Consider the following 24558-nt stretch of genomic DNA (forward strand, 5'->3'; position numbering starts at 1 on the left):
CATCTAGATAAGCTCCGTGGGGGGTCTAGTTTCCAAAATGGGGTCACTTGTGGGGAGTTTCAATAGTTTAGGTACATCAGGGGCTCTCCAAACGCACATGACACCCGCAGACCAATCCATCAAAGTCTGCATTCCAAAACGTCACTACTTCCCTTCCGAGCCCCGACGTGTGCCCATACAGTAGTTTTCTCCCACATATGAGGTATCAGCGTACTCAGGACAAATTGGACAACAACTTTTGGGGTCCAATTTCTCCTGTTACCCTTGGGAAAATAAAAAAATGGGGACTAAAATATCATGTTTGTGGAAAAAATACGATTTTTTTATTTTCACGCCCGGACGTTATAAACTTCAGTGAAGCACTGGGGGGTTCAAAGTGCTCACCACACATCTAGATAAGTTCCTTGGGGGGGTCTAGTTTCCAAAATGGTGTCATTTGTGGGGGGTTTCTACTGTTTTGGTACATCAGGGGCTTTCCTAACGCGACATGGTGTCCGATCTCAATTCCAGCCAAAAACGTCAAATGGCGCTGCTTCCCTTCCGAGCTCTGCTATGCGCCCAAATAGTCATTTACACTCACATATGGGGTATCAGCGTACTCAGGATAAATTGCACAATATCTTTTAGGGTCCTGTTACTTTTGGAAAAATAAGAATTGAGGGTGAAAAGATCATTTTTGTGGAAAAAATATGATTTTTTAATTGTACTGCTGTACGTTATAAACTTCTGTGAAGCCCTTGGGGGTTCAAAGTTCTCACCACACATCTAGATAAGTTCCTTGGGGGTCTAGATTCCAAAATGGTGTCATTTGTGGGGGGTTTCCACTGTTTTGGTACATCAGGGGTTTTCCTAACGCGACATGGTGTCCGATCTCAATTCCAGCCAAAAACGTCAAATGGCGCTGCTTCCCTTCCGAGCTCTGCTATGCGCCCAAATAGTCATTTACACCCACATATGGGGTATCAGCGTACTCAGGACAAATTGCACAATAACTTTTAGGGTCCTGTTACCCTTGGAAAAATAAAAATTGGGGGTGAAAAGATCATTTTTGTGGAAAATATATGATTTTTTAATTGTACCGCTGTACGTTATAAACTTCTGTGAAGCCCTTGTGGGTTCAAAGTTCTCACCACATATCTAGATAAGTTCCTTGGGGGGTCTAGTTTCCAAAATGGGGTCACTTGGGGGTTTTCCACTGTTTAGGTACATCAGGGGCTCTCCAAACGCGACATGGCGTCCGATCTGAATTCCAGCCAATTTTGCATTGAAAAAGTCAAACGGCGCTCCTTCCCTACTGAGGTCTGCCATGCGCCGAAACAGTGGTTCCCCCCCACAAATCAGGTATCAGCGTACTCAGGACAAATTGCACAATAACTTTTGCAGTCCAATTTCTCCTGTTACCCTTGGTAAAATAAAGAAAATTGAACCTGAAGTATTTTTTTTGTGAAAAAAAGTTAAATGTTCATTTTTTTTTTAATATTCAAAAAATTCCTGTGACGCACCTAAAGGGTTAATAAACTTCTTGAATGTGGTTTTAAGCACCTTAAGGGGTGCAGTTTTTAGAATGGTGTCACTTTTGGTTTTTTTCTATCATATAGACCTCTCAAAGTGGCTTCAAATGTGAAGTGGTCCCTAAAAATAAAATGGTGTTGCAAAAATGAGAAATCGCTGGTCAATTTTTAACCCTTATAACTTCCTAACAAAAAAAAATTTTGGTTCCAAAATTGTGCTGATGTAAAGTAAACATGTGGGAAATGTTATGTATTAAGTTTTTTGTGTGCCGTATCGCTGTGATTTAAGGGCATAAAAATTCAAAGTTGGAAAATTGCAAAATTTTCAAAGTTTTCGCCAAATTTCCATTTTTTTCACAAATAAACGCAAGTTATTTGAATGCAATTTTACCACTAACATGAAGTACAATATGTCACGAGAAAACAATGTCAGAATCACCGGGATCCATGAAAGCGTTCCAGAGTTATGACCTCATAAAGGTACAGTGGTCAGAATTGTAAAAATTGGCCCGGGAGTTAACGTGCAAACCACCCTTGGTAGTGAAGGGGTTAAAGGGATCATTGGTATGGAAGTTAGGGCAAATCCACTCTGCGCTTTGGTACTGACCCCAGGCCTTTCTTAAAGGGATCTTTGGTATGGAAGTCAGGGCAAATCCATCCAGCGCTTTGGTTCTGACCCCAGGCCTCTTAAAGGGATCCCTGGTATGGAAGTTAGGACCGTTCCACTCAGCTCTGTGGTTTTGACCCCAGGGTCTCTTAAAAGGGATCATTGGTATGGAAGTTAGGGCAAATCCACTCTGCGCTTTGGTACTGACCTCAGGCCTTTCTTAAAGGGATCTCCGGTATGGAAGTCAGGGCAAATGCATCCAGCGCTTTGGTTCTCACCCCAGGCTCTCTTAAAGGGATCTCCTGTATGGAAGTTAGGGCAAATCCCGCAACGCTCTGATTCTGACGCCAGGATTCTATTAAAGGGATCATTGGTATGCAAGTCACGGCAAATCCACTCTGTGCTTTGGTACTGACTCCAGGCCTCTCTTAAAGGGATCTCCGGTATGGAAGTTAGGGTAAATCCCTCAGCGCTCTGATTCTCACCCCAGGCTTCTATTAAAGGGATCATTGGCATGGAAGTCAGGACAAATCCACTCAGCGCTCTGGTTCTGACCCCAGGCCTCTCTTAAAGGGATCCCTGGTATGGAAGTTAGGACCGTTCCACTCAGAGCTCTGGTTCTGACCCCAGGCTGATGGGATGATGTGGGATATTAGGGGTAGTAGTCCAGTGGCTCTGGCTGATGGAATGATGTGGGATATTAGTGGTAGTAGTCCGGTAGCTTTGGCTGACGGGATGATGTGGGATATTGTCACGCTCCCTGCTGCTTCTGATACTTACCTGCGTGGCCCCGCTGCTCTTCTGCGTGCCTCCCGGCGCACTCCTGCTCCACGATGCGTCACCGCTCCCGACAACAGGGGCCCTCGGCGTCGGCCTTGCGTGCCTGCGCCTTACACCTTCCCCGGCGCTCGGACCTCTGGGAGCTGTGACGCGGTGGCTCCGCCCCCAACATGGCGGCGCCCACCGGGTATTTCTGCACAGCGTTAAGCCAGGTAAGACGCCTGATTATCTCCTGCGGTGACGCTGTCTCTGCGTTAGCGCTCACCCTGTCCTCAGGCCCCGGTATCTTCTGTGTTTTCTCTTTTGTCTCTCTGAGCCGCCCCTGGTAGCCTCCGTGTTTATGCACCTCCTGCCATGCCCTATGTCTCGGTCTTGTCCCTGTGTACCTCTCTCAGGCCCGTCACCCCCAGCTATCTGACTTGCCACTCCTGTGTTTTCATAGCCCCGTCCGTATTGTGTTTATCTCTCTCTCTCCTGCAGCCTCCGTTAGTCTCCGGTCCCTCGGTCCCGCTTGCCTCCCTTGCTCCGTGGTTCCTGAAGTCCTCTGCGCATCTGCATCCTGTATTCCTCACCTCTGTCTCTCTGTTACCTAGCCCTGGTCGCCCCTTTGGCTCTGGCTGTTTCGGTTCCATCCCTCGTGGGCCTGCCCCTAACACTCCCTGTATAGGGGGTGGTTCCACCTGGCCCGCTCGCCCTCGGGGGCTCTGGAGCAGTGACCCAGAGGGTCCACTTCCTGGTTTCCATCGTATTCCCACACCTTTACAGATATTAAGGGTAGTAGTCCGGAGGCTCTGGCTGACTGGATGATGTGGGATATTAGTGGTAGTAGTCCGGTGGCTCTGGCTGACGGGATGATGTGGGATATTAGTGGTAGTAGTCCGGTGGCTCTGGCTGATGGGATGATGTGGGATATTAGGGGGAGTAGTCCGGCATCTGTGACGGGATGATGTGGGATATTAGTGGTAGTTGTCCGGTTGCCCTGGCTTACGGGATGATGTGGGATATTACGGGTAGTAGTCCGGTGGCTCTGGCTGATGGGATGATGTGGGATATTAGGGGTAGTAGTCCGGTGGTTCTGGCTGATGGGATGGTGTGGGATATTATAGTGAATGTGGCTATGCGGAGTGAGCGGGGCTCTATATATATATATATATATATATATATATATATATATATATATATATATATATATATATATATATATATATATAGAGCCCCGCTCACTCCGCATAGCCACATTCACTATAATATCCCACACCATCCCATCAGCCAGAACCACCGGACTACTACCCCTAATATCCCACATCATCCCATCAGCCAGAGCCACCGGACTACTACCCGTAATATCCCACATCATCCCGTAAGCCAGGGCAACCCTTGTCATATATGTAAACTCGTAAAGAGCTGGATACTGACTTAAAGGGCCACTTAATATGGTGGTAATGGTGGTTTCCGAAAGGAGCCATCCCTTGGCTGCGTCCTTCCCTGGAGGAAGATCTGGCTAGTCCCGTGTTTGAGACTCTTAAATGAGGCTCCACGGACTTTATTTGCATATTCGTATTTCCCAGGGAGCAATGCACCTAGGATTTCACTGTGATTGAGCGCCTTTGCCGGCTGCCGCAGTGTTTTCTTTGACTGGTCTCCCTGAGGTCAGTGATTGTTTCGTGATGTTGTCTACTAGGCATTGCTACCACCTAGCTAGAATCCTACTCCACACTGATGAGGGGCAACACCCCGAAACAGCTGTCTGTGGATGGCCACCTGGCTTTGGTATTTCCCTTGTCATATCTGTAAACTCGTAAAGAGCTGGATATTGACTTAAAGGGCCACTTAATATGGTGGTAATGGTGGTTTCCGAAAGGAGCCATCCCTTGGCTGGGTCCTTCCCTGGAGGAAGATCTGGCTAGTCCCATGTTTGAGACTCTTAAATGAGGCTCCGCGGACTTTATTTGCATATTCGTATTTCCCAGGGAGCAATGCACCTAGGATTTCACTGTGATTGAGCGCCTTTGCTGGCTGCCGCAGTGTTTTCTTTGACTGATCTCCCTGAGGTCAGTGATTTTGTTTCGATATATATATATATATATATATATATATATATATATATATAATATATATATATATACACTCACTGGCCACTTTATTAGGTACACCTGTCCAACTGTGTGTTAAGACTTAATTTCTAATCAGCCAATCACATGGCGGCAACTCAGTGCATTTAGGCATGTAGACATGGTCAAGACAATCTCCTGCAGTTCAAACCGAGCATCAGTATGGGGAAGAAAGGTGATTTGAGTGCCTTTGAACGTGGCATGATTGTTGGTGCCAGAAGGGCTGGTCTGAGAATTTCAGAAACTGCTGATCTACTGGGATTTTCACGCACAACCATCTCTAGGGTTTACAGAGAATGGTCCGAAAAAGAAAAAAAATCCAGTGAGCGGCAGTTCTGTGGCCGGAAATGCCATGTTGATGCCAGAGGTCAGAGGAGAATGGGCAGACTGGTTCGAGCTGATAGAAAGGCAACAGTGACTCAAATTGCCACCCGTTACAACCAAGGTAGGCAGAAGAGCATCTCTGAACGCACAGTGCGTCGAACTTTGAGGCAGATGGGCTACAGCAGCAGAAGACCACACTGGGTACCACTCCTCTCAGCTAAGAACAGGAAACTGAGGCTACAATTTGCACAAGCTCATCGAAATTGGACAGTAGAAGATTGGAAAAACGTTGCCTGGTCTGATGAGTCTCGATTTCTGCTGCGACATTCGGATGGTAGGGTCAGAATTTGGCGTAAACAACATGAAAGCATGGATCCATCCTGCCTTGTATCAACGGTTCAGGCTGGTGGTGGTGGTGTCATGGTGTGGGGAATTTTTTCTGGGCACTCTTTGGGCCCCTTGGTACCAATTGAGCATCGTTGCAATGCCACAGCCTACCTGAGTATTGTTGCTGACCATGTCCATCCCTTTATGACCACAATGTACCCAACATCTGATGGCTACTTTCAGCAGGATAATGCGCCATGTCATAAAGCTCGAATCATCTCAGATTGGTTTCTTGAACATGACAATGAGTTTACTGTACTCAAATGGCCTCCTCAGTCACCAGATCTCAATCCAATAGAGCATCTTTGGGATGTGGTGGAACGGGAGACTCGCATCAGGGATGTGCAGACGACAAATCTGCGCCAACTGTGTGATGCCATCATGTCAATATGGTCCAAAATCTCTGAGGAATGCTTCCAGCACCTTGTTGAATCTCTGCCACAAAGAATTGAGGCAGTTCTGAAGGCAAAAGGGGGTCCAACCCCTTACTAGCATGGTGTACCTAATAAAGTGGCCAGTGAGTGTATATATATATATATATTCATTATAATTTGTTATAACTAACTGTAGTTAGTTACTATGCCCTGGCAGCGCCGGGCTCTTCAGCTAGTGTCATATAAATGAAAAACATGTATGAAATAAGTAAGTCTAGAAGATCAGACAAATGATCATGGTAAAGCCTCAGTGGAAGCAAATTATATTTTAGGGCAGAAAAATATTCAGAATTGAGAGTCCTCAGTGGTTGATACCTTTTAATGGCTAACTGAAAAGATGGTAACAAATTGCAAGCTTTCAAGACTACTCAGGTCTCTTCATAAGGCATTGACTAATACAAAATCACATATTTATGCACAACACAGCACAGGAAAAATGCAATAGATAAGACAAGTGACGTGAAGCAGAACTATCATTATGGAGGAGTGATAGACAGTTATGGCCATAAATATTGGACCAGTTCAGATAAGGAGTGAAAGTTTTATTGTCCTCTGATTGGGGTCTGGTTCTGTGTTGTGATGCCCCCACAAGGTCTTAGGAGAAAGTTCCTTAATTGATGTAAAAAGACATAAATCCATGCGACACATTCATTCCTGCACTGAGTGTTTCAAAGGTCATCATGAGTTTGTACTCCCAGACTCTTCCCTCTCTCTGAGATTTGAAGTTACCTAGTTACCTTTCAATACCAGTAATTTCATGTCCATGGTGCTGTAATCAGGCGTACAAAAATGTTTTGCCACAGGTAGATCCATTCTTTTTTTCTCTTATTGTGTGGCGATGAGCATTCATCCTTGTTCTAATCTTTTGCCCTGTCTCCCCCACATACAGACCCCCAGTTGGACATTTAGTACAAATAATTAAGTACATCACATTAGATGTGATGCAGCTGAAAGTACCTGGGATCTTGTAGTCCTGATTTGAATTGGAGATCTTTATCTTGTCCGTGGTCATTATAAATGGATAGGTTCTACATTTTATTCTGGTTGCAAGGAATGGTTCCTGCAGCTGTTGGAGAGGACAGGGAGCTTCTGACAATGATACTTCTTAGATTTGGGGGGCTGCCTAAAACACAGTAGTGGGGGGGGGGGTTAGGAAAAATGGATTTTAATTGGGCATCTTTTTGTAGTAAAGGTTGTAATTTCTGTGCAGCTTCCCTTAGCACTTCCAGATTTGAATTGTAGGTGACTACTGGAGGCACCCAGTTATTTTCTTCTTTAGCTTTGTAATGTAGCAGGTGATTCCTTGACATTCTGGTTGCTCTTGTAATTTGGTTTTGAATTGTTCTTGGATGGTAGCCCTGATTCAAAAAGGTCTTTTTGAGGCGACCAAGATGTTCATCTCTATCCATGGGGTTGGAACATATACGATTGTATCTGATGGCTTGGCTGTAGATAATAGAGTTCTTTATGTGTTTTGGATGGAAACTGTCCCATTTAAGGTATGTTGGAAGGTCGATTTGGCTTCTGATACAGGGATATTTCTATTTCATTGTTCTTTAGCTTAATGATGGTGTCTAAAAAGTTACTCAGTGCTGGAGTAGTTGAGTGATAAGTTGATGGTGGGATGAAATTCCATTAAACTGTTCGTGGAATTTAAAGCGGGACCACATACATGCTTAACTACTAATTGTAACTATTGTAAACCGGCTGTATTGTTATACAGTTATTACGCGCCCCGATGCTCACCTGGGGTCCCCCTCCTCCCGGTGCATCTCTCCTTCATCCTCGCGCCGTGCCCTGTCTGGCTTTGCAGGGTCACGGCGCGTCAGAGGCACGCACATGCGCACTCGCTCGTTTCTGACCGCGGGGCATCCTGGGAGCACGTGACCCGGTGGCTCCGCCCCAACATGGCGGCTCCCACCGGGTATTTCTGTCTGGCGTCTTGAATGGTAAGACGCCTGTTTGTCTTTCTCTGTGGCTCTTAGCGTTCCTGCGCAGCGTCGCCCCGACTCTCAGGTCCCCCCTCTCTCCTAGTCTGCGCTCTGCTCTCCGCTCCATAGCCCCGTCTGGACCCCCGCTCAGTTTCCTCTGCTGCCTCCGTGCCTGACCCTCGCCTGGTCCTTCCCTGCTGCTGTCATCGGTAGCCCCTTAGCTAGGGTTCCATCTGTACCCCTAGGTCAGTCCCCCCTAACCTTCCTTCCTTCTTTCTTCCAGCGTTCCTGCTCTGGCTCCATCCTGATCGGTCCTGGTTCCCTACGTTCTGTTCCCTCCTGCTCCGGGTCTACTCTAGTCAGTATCCTTTGGCCTTTCCCTCTGTACACTCCCTGGGTCGTCCCTTTGGTTCCGGCTGTCGTGGTCTCACCCCCCTTGGGCCTGCCCCTAACACTCCCTGTATAGGGGGTGGTCATCACCTGGGCCGCTCGCCCTCGGGGGCTCTGGAGCCACGACCCAGAGGGTCCACTCTCTGGTTCCTACTTAGAACCGTAACAACAGTAGTGATCCAGTGAGTGAGTCTGCAAGCCAGGGATTACTCTCGCTTGATTTATAAATGAATAGTGGTCATTGACCTATGCATTATAGTGTTCTATGGCACATCAGCGTTATGGCTCATGTAGACGTCTGTGCAAATTGGTCCAATTTCGGACCGCAACATAAGGACTGTCCGGCGCTCTCCCGACACGAGTGAGACAACATTACGGAAATATATGAAGCTGTCACACTTGTGTGAGCAGGTTCCAAGATGCTGTAACGGGTCAGAGGCAGAGCAAGGGTTAACGTGGGGTTTAATTTAACAGGTATACTCCTCACAGGGAGAAAACAGGGAAAACAGTATAAAGGAGCACAGGATACGTAACTCAGGGAAAACAGTTGTGAATAATAGGGTAGGAAGTTCAAGAATAGCAAACTTATCAGTCCAACGACTTCAGAATGCGGTTAGTTCAGGATGTGGACGTTGGCGCCAAAGCCGTGGCGCATAAGGAGTCCAGTATGGTCCTGGAAAAGATGGCGCCCTGGATCCTGGCGGCGGTGATTCGTCGTGGTCCAGAAGAGTCCTGGAAAAGATGACGTCTTAGCTCCTGGCGGCGACGGTGATTCCCCGTGGTCTGATCGGTGTGTCAGGAAACGACGAGCCGGGCAGAGCACAGTCTATCCCCCTGTCAGCGTACAGTAACAATGAGCGACTCGATTCGGGTACAATGGGAAACCCCTCACAGTGGGTGTCCCTATTCTACTGTCAGTGCGTGGGCGCTTTTATGTCCTGACTGGGCGTCCTGTCACTCACGGTTAGTGATGTCAGCAGGGACCAGGTACAGTGCCTACAAGTAGTATTCAACCCTCTGCAGATTTAGCAGGTTTGATAAGATGCAAATAAGTTAGAGCCTTCAAACTTCACACAAGAGCAGGATTTATTAACAGATGCATAAATCTTACAAACCAAAAACTTATGTTGCGCAGTTAAATTCTAATAAATTTTAAACATACAAGTGTGGGTCAATTATTATTCAACCCCTAGGTTTAATATTTTGTGGAATAACCCTTGTTTGCAATTACAGCTAATAATCGTCTTTTATAAGACCTGATCAGGCCGGCACAGGTCTCTGGAGTTATCTTGGCCCACTCCTCCATGCAGATCTTCTCCAAGTTATCTAGGTTCTTTGGGTGTCTCATGTGGACTTTAATCTTGAGCTCCTTCCACAAGTTTTCAATTGGGTTAAGGTCAGGAGACTGACTAGGCCACTCCAACACCTTGATTTTTTGCCTCTTGAACCAGGCCTTAGTTTTCTTGGCTGTGTGCTTTGGGTCGTTGTCTTGTTGGAAGATGAAATGACGACCCATCTTAAGATCCTTGATGGAGGAGCGGAGGTTCTTGGCCAAAATCTCCAGGTAGGCCGTGCTATCCATCTTCCCATGGATGCGGATCAGATGGCCAGGCCCCTTGGCTGAGAAACAGGCCCACAGCATGATGCTGCCACCACCATGCTTGACTGTAGGGATGGTATTCTTGGGGTCGTATGCAGTGCCATCCAGTCTCCAAACGTCACGTGTGTGGTTGGCACCAAAGATCTCGATCTTGGTTTCATCAGACCAGAGAACCTTGAACCAGTCTGTCTCAGAGTCCTCCAAGTGATCATGAGCAAACTGTAGATGAGCCTTGACATGACGCTTTGAAAGTAAAGGTACCTTACGGGCTCGTCTGGAACGGAGACCATTGCGGTGGAGTACGTTACTTATGGTATTGACTGAAACCAATGTCCCCACTGCCATGAGATCTTCCCGGAGCTCCTTCCTTGTTGTCCTTGGGTTAGCCTTGACTCTTCGGACAAGCCTGGCCTCGGCACGGGAGGAAACTTTCAAAGGCTGTCCAGGCCGTGGAAGGCTAACAGTAGTTCCATAAGCCTTCCACTTCCGGATGATGCTCCCAACAGTGGAGACAGGTAGGCCCAACTCCTTGGAAAGGGTTTTGTACCTCTTGCCAGCCTTGTGACCCTCCACGATCTTGTCTCTGATGGCCTTGGAATGCTCATTTGTCTTTCCCATGTTGACCATGTATGAGTGCTGTTCACAAGTTTGGGGAGGGTCTTAAATAGTCAGAAAAGGCTGGAAAAAGAGATAATTAATCCAAACATGTGAAGCTCATTGTTCTTTGTGCCTGAAATACTTCTTAATACTTTAGGGGAACCAAACAGAATTCTGGTGGTTTGAGGGGTTGAATAATAAATGACCCTCTGAATAAACTTTTCACAATTTAAAAAAAAATTAAACAAAGAAATAACATTCTTTTTTTGCTTCAGTGCATTTCACACTTCCAGGCTGATCTACAGTCCAAATGTCACAATGCCAAGTTAATTCCGAATGTGTAACCTGCTAAATCTGCAGGGGGTTGAATACTACTTGTAGGCACTGTATGTCGTTGTCGGAAGTCTCTGTTAGCAGCTTTTAGCCTCTGCTGGTTTAGGCCTGCTCTGGCAGATGGCTTTTCCGCAGAAGCCCTGACACTGCCCTCCTGCGTGCTGCACGCTCCCGAGGCAACTAAGTGATTTCCCACGTGCTGTGGCCCTTTTAACCTAGCCACACCCCCTACTCCTAGGTCCAGAGGTTGGTCAGGAGCCTTAAGCTTTCCCCCGTGAAACCTGGGTGACAGCCCCGACAGTTCCGGATCCGTCACGGAGTAGGTAGGCCTGGTCCGGGTCTTCTCCTTACATTCCTCCACTCTTTGTGCTCACCATTCCACGGGCGAGAATTACTGCATTAAGCGTTGACATTTTCCCATTCCTTGAACGATTTGTCACTAAACAAAATGATCCTGACCATACTGGTTAGGGGGTTTTCCTGCTGTCAAAAGTTCAGAACGTCGTAAACTAGGAGTTTCCGTCGAATCCAGTTGAGTAGTTGAATCAGGCAAAACTGACGGGGGCTGGGACGCGTCCAGTTCTGGTGAAGCAGCGATTTCAGGAATTTCAGAAGTTCCAGGGGTCTCAGATATTAGTTCTCCTTCCGGCCTCACTATCGGTAGCCTCGAACATTCTTCTTCACAATTGTTATGAACTAAGGGAGGGCTCTCGGCAACACTGGGTTTTTCTTCTAAAGCAGGATTCCTGAACATGAATAGGCGGACCATGTTTCGGTGTACTGTGCAAGTGGGGCATCTTCCCCCTCAGACTGGACATCGTAGACAGGTCCTTCAGACCTGTCTCGCCACTTTACCCAGTACAGTGTTTTTTCCCCATCGATAGTCAAGTTTATCTCGAGGGCGCTTCTCTCGTACCAACACCTGGTCTCCAGCCTGTAGAGCTGTCCCTCATAGAGGAGTTTTCTCAGAATGCTCCAACTCTTGAAACCGGGTCTGTACCAGGCAATGTAGTGTTTGCAGCTGATGGTGATGTTCTCGTACCCAGACACCCCCATCTATGGGTAATCCTCATCTGAGTCCAGCTCCAGCTCTGTGATCTCTTTACCTGGTCTGCCGAAGAGCAGGGTGTAAGGGGTGTACCCTGTGGTGCGATGTACACGGTTGTTGTATACCCACACCAGTTCTGCTATGAATTCAGGCCAGCATATGTTACGATCTTTCTCCAGCGTTCTCAATATCTGAATGAGAGTCCAGTTGAATCGTTCACACGCTCCATTACCCTGTGGATGATAGGGCGTCGTTCGAAACTTCCCAATTTGGTACATCCATCATTCGTCCTAAAAAACAGGCCCCCTGGTCTGAGTGTATCCTCTTCGGACAGCCGTACACCTGGATAAAGTTTTTACGGATGGCATAAGCCGCGGACTCCGCAGTTTGGTCTCGGGTAGGAGTCACAATGGCAAATTTGGTGAAATGATCCACCATTACCAAGCAGTGTTCATACCCTTGATTGGTCGGCCCAATTGTCAAATAGTCGATCATCAAGACCTCCAGTGGGGCCGAGGTCACAATAGTTTGCGTTGGGGACCTCTTTTCCGGGGGATTGGACAATTCACAGCTTCTACAATGTTGACACACTTCTACCTTCGTCTTCAGTATTGATGATAAACTAATTTCTGCAGCCATTGATAGGTCTTCTCTTGGCCAAAATGTGCTCCTTTTTCGTGTGCCTCCATGGCCACTTTATGCAGCAGGGCCTCAGGAACCACCACCTGCCAATTGATGGATAGGGCTCGCTGTAGTTGAATTTTCCTGGAATTCCGTGGAATTCTTTAGGTGTAATCTCCCATTGTCGAATAATTTGTAGGGCCCCAGAAGACAGGACCTCACTCTCATTCTTGCTAGGCAGATGATTGCAGGCCACCCACTGTCAAACTTGTGCAAGCTCTCCATCTTCCTGTTGAATCTGCACCCACTCATACCAAGGCTGTCCCCTAGGCTGTCCCAATACATTTTCCTGGGGCTCCACTTGTACCGGTTCCTGCGTGGCTGCCAACGTCCTGGCAGGACTCTGGAACCCAGAAACCTCTTCAGCCTCAAGTTCTTTGTCTCGGCTAGGACCAGGCTTCTCATGTGTCACACTGGACAACGCATCAGCGTGTTTTCATCTCCCCTTCTGTAGGCAATCTTATACCAGTATTTAGCCATTCTTGCCACCCACCGTTGTTCCAGGGCCCCTAACTTGGCGTTTTCCAGGTGGGCCAGTGGGTTGTTGTCGGTGCGCATCAGAACTTCAGACCCCAACAGGTATTCTGCGAACTTCTCCATCATTGCCCACACTAACGCCAGCAACTCCAACTTGAACAAACTGTAGTTGTCTGGATTCATGAAGAGAACGACTCGTTTAAGCAATCACTCGCTCCTTCCCATCCTGAATCTGCGACAACACAGCTCCTAGACCATGCAAGCTTCCATCAGTATGTAGAATGAAGGGCCGAGAGAAATCAGCGTAGGCCAGGATGGGTGCTTCTGTTAAAGCCACTTTCAAAGCTTGAAATGCTTTCTCCTGCCATTCTCCCCACTGAATTTCCCGGTTTTTGTCTGCAGACGGAACTTCTCAGCAGCTCTAATAATGGATTCATAATTGGAGTGAAGTCTTTCACGAACCGTCGATAGTACCCGGTTATTCCCAGAAAAGCACGGACATCCTTGACAGTCTTCGGGGTGGGCCAATCTTGCACTGCTGCAATCTTTTCATGGGATGGACTTACTCCTTCCGCAGAGACCACATGTCCTAGGTATTCGATTTGGGTGTGGAACAATTGGCACTTAGACGGTTTTACCTTCAGTCCATGTCTCTGGAGCCGGCTCAGTACTTGCTCCAAACACTGCAGGTGTTCTTCGAACGTGGCGGCATAGACACTTATATCATCTAGATAGATCAAAGTGGCTTTGAAATTCAGGTCACCCAAGCGCCTCTCCATCAGTCGCTGAAAAGTTTTAGGAGCGTTGGCCAGCCCGAACGGCATTCTATTAAACTCAAACGGGCCCATAGGTAGTATGAATGCCATTTTCGCTCGGTCGTGTTTGGACATCGGAACTTGCCAATAACCACTGGCCAGATCTACGGTAGAGAAGTATCTCGCTTGTCCCAGGGCGGATAAAGACTCTTCAATCCGGGGTAGCGGGTACGAATCCCGCACTGTGCAGGCATTTAACTTGTGATAGTCTACAAAAAATCTCAGTGCCATCTTTTTTTCGTACTTGGACAATAGGAGCAGCCCATTGGCTTTGACTTTCCCGGATGATACCATTCTGTAACATCTGTGAGAGCATTCCTTTCACCTCCTGGTACAGCTGTGGAGGAATTTGATGGTAATGTTCTCTTGTGGGCGTAGCATTACCCGTTGGGATCTCGTGAGAGATTGCAGTGGTACAGCCAAAATCGTCCTCATGACGAGCAAATACGTCTTGATAGCGTCCGAGTACATCTTCCACCTGCTGTATTTGCTGTGGTGTGAGCTCTGTTAGTTCAGTCCGCATTTGTTCTAAGATTCTTTGCTCTTTTCTTTGCCGTAGGGGTGCCGACATTGAATGAAATTCTACTGCTACAGTCCAAGGGTCTCCTTTTTTTTTGCAGTCGACTGTACGGTCTGTGATGGTATCAGCTCCTCCGGCATGTCGACTATTTGTGCTATTTCACACCTGGAGATAAGTGTCCGTGTGTCCTCTCTCAAATTTACACATCTCACGGACACCTTCCCGTCTGGTACGGTACCCAATGTTCGGGCAATTAGGAGTCCGGGTGGTAGGTTCTCTATAGCAGCTGATTCTAGTTGTACTTCCACTCCTTCCAGAGGGGTGCGGCCCGGACAGGGACGGAGAGCACGGTCTGCCCCGGAGGTATTTCAAGACAGTTCACAGCCAGAATGACCACTCTGCCCAGCACTTTTCCATTGCAGGAGACTTCTTGCGCCTGAGCCGTCCGAATCAACTGTTGAAATATTTTCCTTTGAGGTGTTCAGGGGCTCCATTATCTGAAAAACAGGTCTGAGGACTTGTTGATAAGCAAACTTCTGAACTCCTTAAGCACATTCATCCCCAGGGTATGAATGTGCTTAAGGAAACGATCGGTGTATGATCGGTGTGTCAGGAAACGACGAGCCGGGGAGAGCAGTCTATCCCCCTGTCAGCATACAGGGACAACGAGCGACTCGATTCAGGTACAAAGGGAAACTTGCAGATACTAGTGATTTACAAAGGGAAACCCCTCACAGCGGGTGTCCCAATTCTCCCGTCTGTGCGTGCATGCGCTTATGTCCTGACTGGGCGTCCTGTCACTCACGGTCAGCGATGTCAGCGGGGACCAGGTACGTCGTTGTTGGCAGTCTCTGGTAGTAGCTTTTCTGCTGGTTTAGGCCTGCTCTGGCAGTTGGCTTTTCCGCAGAAGCCCTGACGCTGCCCTCCTGCGCGCTGCACGTTCCCATGGCAACTAACTGATTTCCTGCTCGCTGTGGTCCTTTTAACCTAGCCACGCCCCCTACTCCTAGGTGAAGAGGTCGGTCCGGGGCCTTAAGCTTTCCCCTGTGAAACCTGGGTGACAGCCCTGACAGTTCCAGATCCGTCACGGAATAGGTAGGCCTGGTCCGGGTCTTCTCCTTACACTTGGGTTAGCAGAGTCTCTTCCAGTCCGTGCTCTGACATATGTGCATGGATGACTACATGAACCCTTATAGATACATACAGTGGCGGATTATAATGAGGTCAATCTGGGCGGTAGACCAGGGCCCAGTGGTGTGGGGGGCCCCCCCAAGGAAAATTGCCCCATTATAATCCGCCACCATAGCGCCATGCCCCCCCATGTACCGACCCCTTCCTCCCCCTCCCAGACCCACCGGTCACCACAGCGCCAGCCCCTCACTGATAAATCCCTGCTCTGCACACAGGACCTGTAGTGAGGTCACAGGAGGGGAGGAGTCAAGGGTTACATGATCACGGGCTTCAGTCGGAGGCCCCTGATCATGTGACACCTGACTCCTCCCCTCCTGTGACCTCATCACAGGTCCTGTGCACACAGCCCTCAATGTATTGTATGCGGGACTCTGCTGTGCTCCTTGTCATGGTGCTGGATGAGGGAATTGTGTGGGGTCAGAAGGGGTTTACAGGGTGGATGTAGCTGTGTATGTGTGCAAGGTGTACAGAGCAGAGCCGAGCGTGTTCGAGGTGTACGGAGCAGAGCCGTGAATGTGCGAGGTGTACGGAGCGAAGCTGCATGTGTACGAGGTGTACAGAGCAGAGCCGCGAATATGCTAGGTGTACGGAGCAGAGCTGCGCGTGTGCGAGGTGTACGGAGCGGAGCTGCGCGTGTGCGATATGTACGGAGCGGAGCTGCGCGTGTGCGAGGTGTACGGAGCGGAGCTGCGCGTGTGCGAGGTGTACGGAGCGGAGCTGCGCGTGTGCGAGGTGTACGGAGCGGAGCTGCGCGTGTGCGAGGTGTACGGAGTGGAGCCCTGTGTGTACAAAGTGTACAGAGCTGAGTCGTGTGCTTACGGAGCGGAGCCGCGTGTGTACGGAATGGAGCTCTGTGTGTACAAAGCTGAGCCGTGTGTGTACGGAGCCGCGCATGTAAGAGGTGTACGGCGTGGAGCCGCGCGTGTACAAGGTGTATGGAGCAAAGCCGCATTTGTACAAGGTTTACGGAGCAGAGCCATGTGTGTACAGAGCATGGCTTCGTGTGTATGGAGCAGAGTCGCATGTGTACGAGGTTTACAGAGTGGAGCTGTGTGTGTGCAAGGTGTACGGAGGGAAGCCGTGTGTACGAGGCATACAAAGCGGAACCGTGTGTGTATGAGGTGTGCGGAGCCATGCGTGTACAAGGTGTATGATGGGGAGCATTCATACCTCCCAACCATCCCAAATTTTGAGAGTCTGCCCCGACCGGGAGCTTACTTTTCCCGCGGACACAGGAGTATATGGCGGAGCCCCGAGGAGTACTTGAAAACTCGCATGTGACATTCCATCGGAAGTGACGTGCTGGAAGCTGACCAGAGGAGATTGTGACGGAACCATGGAGGCACTTCAGGGAATGCTTCAGATCATCACCATGTCCTCCTCCGACAGCGTGGACAGCGGGATTGCCTTGGACTCGGGGATGTCGGCCATGTGAGTGGATCATGATATGTCCTGCACCAGGAGGCTCAGGTGGACACTACAATGTGAGCTGGACTAGTATAGTATCTTTATAGGATCTTTCTTTCTTTCCCCTCTTTCCTTGTCTTTCTTTCTCTCTCTGTTCATTCTTTCTTTCACTTTCTGTTCTTTCTTTCCCCTCTATCTTTCTCTCTCCCTCTCTGTTCTTTCTTTCTTTCCCCTTTCTTTCTTTCTCTTTGTTCTTTCTTTCACCTCTTTCTTTCTATTTCTTTCCTTATCTCTTTGTTCCTTCTTTCCCCTCTTTCTTTCACTCTCCCTCTCTGTTCTTTCTTTCCCCTCTTTCTTTTTTTTATCTCCCCTCTTTCCTTCTCTCTGTTATTTCTTCCTTTCTCTCTGTTTTTCTTTCTTTCTCTCTATTCTTTCTCTCTCCTTTCTTTGTCTCTCTTTTTTCTCTGTTATGATGAGTCACCGAAGGAGGAAAAAACAAAATACCAGCTAAGTCCAGAAAAACCAGAGAGGTTGGCAGCTATCGGATTGCAGACCCCTGGACCTATCCACAACAACTAGCAGTAGCCGTGGGGGGGTTCCTACGGTGCCCTAGACCCCTCGATCACAGCCGGAGAACTAGATAGCCTAAAGACAGAAAGGGGAAAAACTAAACTGCCCCAGAGCAGACCCCAAAGCAATAGGCAGCCCCCAACATATGACGGTGAAGCAAGATGAAAACACTAACACAGATAGAAAGATAGGTTGAGCAAATGATGGGACCCAAGCTAACTACATAGGACAGGATAGGAAAGCTGCTGTCTGCCATCCGCAAAAACCCTATCAAAATGAGCCAACCGACTGATAGGAAAAACAGGCCCTGAAGTCGCTAGGCTTCAGAAGACTATATCAGCACTCAGGTATATTCTGAAGACAGAGCAAAAGATCAACAGATCAGAGACAAAAATGGAATTCAGCTCACCCCCGGCCGGGGATGGCAGAACTGCCAAAAAACAAGGCAAAACAAAAAAACAAAACAGAAGAGTACAAAGCAGAGCAGAAAAACTTAGCTTTGAGATGCAGGAATCAGACTGGTCTCCAAGAATCCAGCAGGAAAATCACCAGCCAGGAAGAAGGGCGTCGGCAGCCTTATATCCAGTCCTCAATTCCAGCCACCCAGTCATCATCTAGCTGCCCAGGTGTCTGATAATCAGCCTCACTACCTTCCTTCACCAGAGGAGGGAGTTCATCAGACCTCAATAGTGAAGGGAAAAATGAACTCACAACATTTCTCTCTCTCTCTGTTCTTTCTTTTCCTCAGTACCAGTCAGTGTGCCCACAGTACCAGCCACTGTGCCCTCAGTACCAGTCAGTGTGATCAGCAGTGTTAAATGGGCGTGGTTGGGGCGTGGACATGGGTGTGACTAGTTGTGAAATGGGTGTGGTTGGGCGGCCGGTAACCAATCATCATAGTGGAAGTCATCTGTTTCCATCAACTTTGTTATATGTGGGCAGTGGGCACCTCTAGTAAGGTGGGCACGAGATGGCGGGTCTTGTCACCTCTGCCTCACACATAAGTTACTATGAGGTGTACTTTATTCCTGCCACATTTCTTTCTTGGCCTACTGAGAGAAATGTTTTGACCAGTTGAAAGTTATACAACCTGAGGATTGTGCATGTGTGTGCTGTCCGCATATAAACGCTGCACCTCCGACCGCCGTCCACTTTCCCATGCTCCTGTTCCAATCCTGGGGTCTTTTTTGGTCCCCCTTGGTCCCATGCTGAACATCTGGGACATGACTAACATTGCGCAATGTGCGCTTGTTCGTCGCCAGATGCAGCGTCGTGTCCAGTGTGTGAGGAGACGGCAACTTGTCTGTAGCGTTAACCCCTCTGCTGACATGTTGGGCACAGCCTGTGATGAGGAGCGTCTCTTCCTGTGTATCAGGCCACAGGCTGCACATCGGAGGCTGCTTCTTCTATCTGGGGAAGTTCATGAAGCAGAAGCCTCTGTGTGACTCATGTGAAGTAAGTTGTCTGACAGGTTGACAAGTCATGGGCCCAGGTCAGCAGGTGATTGCAGACTATTAGCTGGTTTCGATGTTAGGTACAGGTGAGTCAGGACTAGATGTTGGGTGGAAGCCTTCCAGTATTTGTAAGGCCTTGTGCACACGCTGAGTATTTGGTGAGTTTTTACCTCAGTATTTATAAGGCCTCGTGCACATGCTGAGTATTTGGTGAGTTTTTACCTCAGTATTTATAAGGCCTCGTGCACCCGCCGAGTATTTGGTGAGTTTTTCACTCAGTATTTGTAAGGCCTCATGGACACGCTGAGTATTTGGGGTGTTTTTTACCTCAGTATTTGTGAGGCCTCGTGCACACGTTGCGTATTTGCAGAGTTTTTTTTACCTCAGTATTTAACCCCTTCCCGCCCCTTGGCGCACCGTATGCGTCATGACAACTAGTGACTTCCCGACCCCGTCACATGACCGGGGGGCCCACAGAGTCTGAACAGCCCGGGGCCCTGGCTACCCTTAATCCACCCCTGGATACATACCTTGTAAATAGATGTCTTCAGAAGATACTGGTGACATGTATGGTTTTCCACTGAGTATTTCAAACACCTGTGAGATGAATATAATTAAAAATGTAAATTTTTAGTTAGATTTGTGAACTCCAAACTGAAGGCAATCGTGTCTAATGCACTGAAAGTCACTGTTAGGTTTGATGGAAGATGGATTTCTTATCAGTTCTTCTTTACTATACTCCCCTGTGCAGGTGCGGTTTATGTGCTGATTTAGTATCTGTCTCGACTTCCAGTTATTTCTTGTTGTGTTTATATGGCTACATGGCTGTTTTTGGCTCTAGTCACCTGTGATGTGATTGAACATCATTACAGTCATGGACTGCTCTCTGATAAACGTGAACCGACATTTGTCTAAGGCCGGAGTCACACTGGCGAGGAAAACGAGAGAGTGAGAGGCGCTAAAAGCACACATTAGACACGGACCAATGATTCTCTATGGGTTTGCTCCCAACAGCCGTATATTTCTCATCCGTATTCTACGGTCCGTGCCAATCGCAGCATGCTGCGATTGTCAGCGTACTACGGCCGTAATACGCCAATGCAAGTCTATGGGTGCGCAAAAAATACGGATTACACACGGACCACACATGTGACTTGCGAGAAATATGCACCAGGTGTCTTTTAGCAAAGCCGGCAATTCAGTGCGCTATACAGTAAACTCACACTGACAGGTTTAATAAAGAAAGAAAGAATAGATATAGACACATAGAATACATATATATATATATATATATATATATATATATATATGCATTCTATGTGTCTATATCTATTCTTTCATTTCTTTATTAAAACTGTCATAGGGCTCCATTATATGTCCATTTTGCAAGCCTGCGAGAAAATCTCACCATACGGATGCCATACGGATTACATACGGATGCTGACATGCGCAAAATACGCGACCACACCTTGATTACGGATGACATACGGAGCTCTATTTAGGGGTCTGTCATCCGTATTACGCATGTAAAATACTGACCGTATTTTGCGCAGGTTAGTGTGACTCCAGCCTAATATCTTTAGATTGTGAGCCCCAATGGGGACAGGATTAATGACATCTATATTTTTGCAATATATTTTTTTTACTTTTTTATTCCAGGATATTTGTTGTGTTTTGTTTTTGGTTTTATCGGTAAAGTGCTGTGGAAATGAATGGTGCTATACTTGTGAGTAAAATAAATAGTTATGGCGGCTAGGATACAGAATATTTAATACTTGTAAAGACACTAGTTGCTTACCTCATCACTAGTGGCCATGTCTAGTGGCTTTGTACCAGGGACAATTCCTTCATCGACGTCATTGTCATCCTCTGTGTTACCAGGAACGTAAAGGGGTTCAAAATTTTCAATGAAAGAATCAGCACCTGGAAAGTAATATTTAAGCACCATGATAATGAACATTTTGTTCTCTTTATACTTTATCAGCTTTTTTCCCTTTGCTTGGAAATCATAAATTATACACTTTTTTAATTACATGTATATGGAAATTTTCTGACGTCCTATAAAAGTTTTTGGGAAAAAAAACAAAAAGCCACAAAACATGCAATAGCCTGACTGATCCTTGTTAATATAGAAAATCTAAAAAAAATAATTTGATACATTCATCTAAGTGGCTCATGATGATACCTTTGGTACGTATTTAGACATTTTTGTCAAACTTTACATCACCTCTTGGTTGATTTACTTTTAGATCAATATTCTGTGCCAAAAAAGGGGGCTTCTCTATAGTGACGGTTCTGCTGTAGCTTCAGCACTACGGCCTGTTGGGCACAGAACTCTGACAGTACACAGAAAACCACGATAGAACAATTGGACTTAAAAAAAAAAAATAAAAAAATAATCCAACTGGACGTACCTGCTGCTTTCAGGAGCGCAGTCAGTTTGGTGGAGCCTTTCCCAGCTGCTATGTGGAGAGGGGTATTTCCATCATACGTTGTACTATCCACACAAGCATCTCCCTGTTAAAATATTGAATATAAAATACTATAAGTCATTACGAGGCTTCTAATTCTAGTCGTTTATAACTGGCTAATTCATCTACTCCTCTAAGGCACTGATCCATCAGCACAAATATTGGTTGAGGAAACTAAAACCCTACAAACTGCCATGCACACATGATAATCAACATTGCTCCCTTTAACCCCTTAGAGACAGAGCTAATTTTGACCATAATGACTGAGCCTCATTTTTTAAATTTGATCAGTGTCACTTTCTGAGGTTACAGCTCTGGAACACTTCAACGTATTCCAGCGATTCTGAGATTTGTTTTTTCATGACATTGTACTTCATGTTAGTGGTAACGTTTTGGTCAATATTATTTGCATATATTTAAGAAAATATTGAAAAATTCCACGAAAAAAATTGAAAACTAAGCAATTTTCAAACTTTGCATTTTCATGCCCTTAATTCAGATAGTTATACCACACAAAGTAATAAATAAAAAAATAGTGATGAGCAAATGTGCTTGAATAGCATCTTATTTGAGCATGCTCAGGTGTTATCCCAGTATCTTCTAGTGCTCGTATATTACAGTATATACTTGTGTATAAGCCGACCTGAGTATAAGCCAACTCCCCTAATTTTGCCACAAAAAACTGGGAAAACTTATTGACTCAAGTATAAACTGTCATGATCCAGCGTGGATCTGACAGATTAAATGGATAAGTGAACTTTTTTTCCTTTGGCTAGGTGCCAAAGTGATGATTGCCCCCCCGGTGGCCATTAGAATTATTACATGTGGTGTCGTTCATTCTAAGTTGCCCCGGTGGTAGTGAGTGGTAGTGCACTTTAGTTTCTTTGGTTTAGTGCACGTAATTATAAATCAGGTGTGAGGCTTTTTTAAAAGAGTTCATGTGGGTTTGATGAGTGTTGGTGATATTATGAGTTCGTCATTTGGGAAGGAAGCCTGGGTGATGAAGGAGCTGAACATGAGTCTTGCGCAGCCCAGCCAGAGGGGACGAGTGGCAGCTAGGTGGTCTGCAAGAAGGGCTGGCATGGCGTGGTGGAGTGATGACTATGGAGAGAGTTGCACTCAGCATGCGGGACTTGGTTGCTGAGAGCTGGACTCATCTTTGGGACCCTGTTACTGGACAGCTGCAACTGGTGGTGGACTCTGCTCCAAGACTGCACTATGGTGAAGGATCCAGTTATGGTGATGGATCTGGGTGGAGGAGAAGATGCACACAGGTGGTGGGCTCTGTTGCTAGGAGCGTACGCAACAGAGCAAAGCTATGTGGTGTTTTCCCTGTATTGTCATTTTCCCTCATGTGTGTTTAGTGCAGTGGTGGGATTAGTTTCCGCACCGACCTATTCCCTAGTGAGGGTTTAGGTTCCTGTGCGTTGCCCGGTGCGGAATCGGCATAGGGAACGTTAGGAGTGCAGGGACACTGGCTCAGGGGAGTACAGGAGGTCTCCACTTCCCTATTCCCTATTGCAGGGCCCACCATTGTTAATGTTACCCAGGTTCCCCTTTATTATTTAAATTCACCTTACTGGAGGCGGGGTTTCCAGACTACTTTATATATACGTGTAATATCTAAATTCGCCAGTTGGAGGCGGTGTATCCAGCTGCACGTCCTATTTAAACTCGCCAAACTGGAGGCGGTGTATCCAGGGTCACGTGTGTCATATGGGTTCGCCTTGCGGTACTCGCTGCGTCCAGACACACGTGACCATGACATAAAACTAGGGTGGTAAATGCAGCAGCTACTGGTAAATTTCAAAAATAAAAATAGATACCAATAAAAGTAAATTTTATTGAGACATCAGAAGGGTAAATGTTTTTGAATATCCATATTGAATCAGGAGCCCCATATAATGCTCCATACAGTTCATGATGGCCCCATAAGCTCCATACAAAATACACCCCATATAATGCTGCACAAAGGTTAATAATGGCCCCATAAGATGCTCCATAGAATAATATGCTCCATATGCTGCTCCATAAAGGTTATGGCCCTATAAAATGCTCCATAGGTTATGCCCCATAAGATGCTCCATAGATTATGCCCCCATAAGATGCTGATACCCCATATGTGGGGGTAAACGACTATTTGGGCACATGAAAAAGCTCGGAAGGGAAGCAGCGCCATTTGACTTTTTTGTCTGGAATTGAGATCGGACGCCATGTCGCGTTTGGAAAGCCCCTGATGTGCCTAAACAGTGGAAACCACCCCCACAAAAGACACCATTTTGGAAACTAGACCCCCCAAGGAACGTTTCTAGATGCGTGGTGAGAACTTTGAACCCCCAACGGCTTCACATTAGTTTATAACGTACAGCCATAAAATTCAAAAAATCATATTTTTTCCACAAAAATGATTTTTTCACTACCAGTTTTTATTTTCCCAGTTTTTGGTAACAGGACACCAAAAGTTATTGTGCAATTTGTCCTGAGTACGCTGATACCCTATATGTGGTGGTAAACCACTATTTGGGCGCATGGCAGAGATGGGAAGGGAAGCAGCGCCATTTGACTTTTTTGGCTGGAATTGAGATCGGACGCCATGTCGCATTTGGAGAGCTCCTGATGTGCTTAAAAAGTGTAAACCCCCAACAAATGACAACATTTTGGAAACTAGACCCCCAAGGAACTTATCCAGATGTGTGCTGAGCACTTTGAACCCCAAGTGCTTCACAGAAGTTTATAACACCCGGGCGTGAAAATAAAAAAATCATATTTTTTCCGCAAACATGATCTTTCAGTCCCCAATTTTTTTATTTTCCCAAGGGTAACAGGAGAAATTGGACCTCAAAAGTTGTTGTCCAATTTGTCCTAAGTACGCTGATATCCCATATGTGGGAGAAAACTACTGTATGGGCACATGTCTGG

General features: G+C 46.9%; 1 protein-coding gene across 2 annotated transcripts in view; it reads right to left on the reverse strand.

Annotated features, from left to right (window-relative positions):
• The window catches only part of NFKB1 (nuclear factor kappa B subunit 1), a 215908-nt gene that overhangs the window by 17478 nt on the left and 173872 nt on the right, over positions 1-24558 (reverse strand). For both annotated transcript variants that reach the window (XM_073589235.1, XM_073589243.1), the window contains 3 exons: positions 21583-21685; positions 20967-21091; positions 19699-19765 (listed from right to left, as the gene is read on the reverse strand). In XM_073589235.1, the coding sequence (XP_073445336.1) occupies positions 19699-19765; positions 20967-21091; positions 21583-21685 (295 nt within the window). The remainder of the gene's footprint in view (positions 1-19698; positions 19766-20966; positions 21092-21582; positions 21686-24558) is intronic.

This window comes from Dendrobates tinctorius, unplaced genomic scaffold (genome assembly GCF_039654945.1).
Source record: "Dendrobates tinctorius isolate UK_male_01 unplaced genomic scaffold, ASM3965494v1 ptg000011l, whole genome shotgun sequence".
NCBI lineage: Eukaryota > Metazoa > Chordata > Amphibia > Anura > Dendrobatidae > Dendrobates > Dendrobates tinctorius.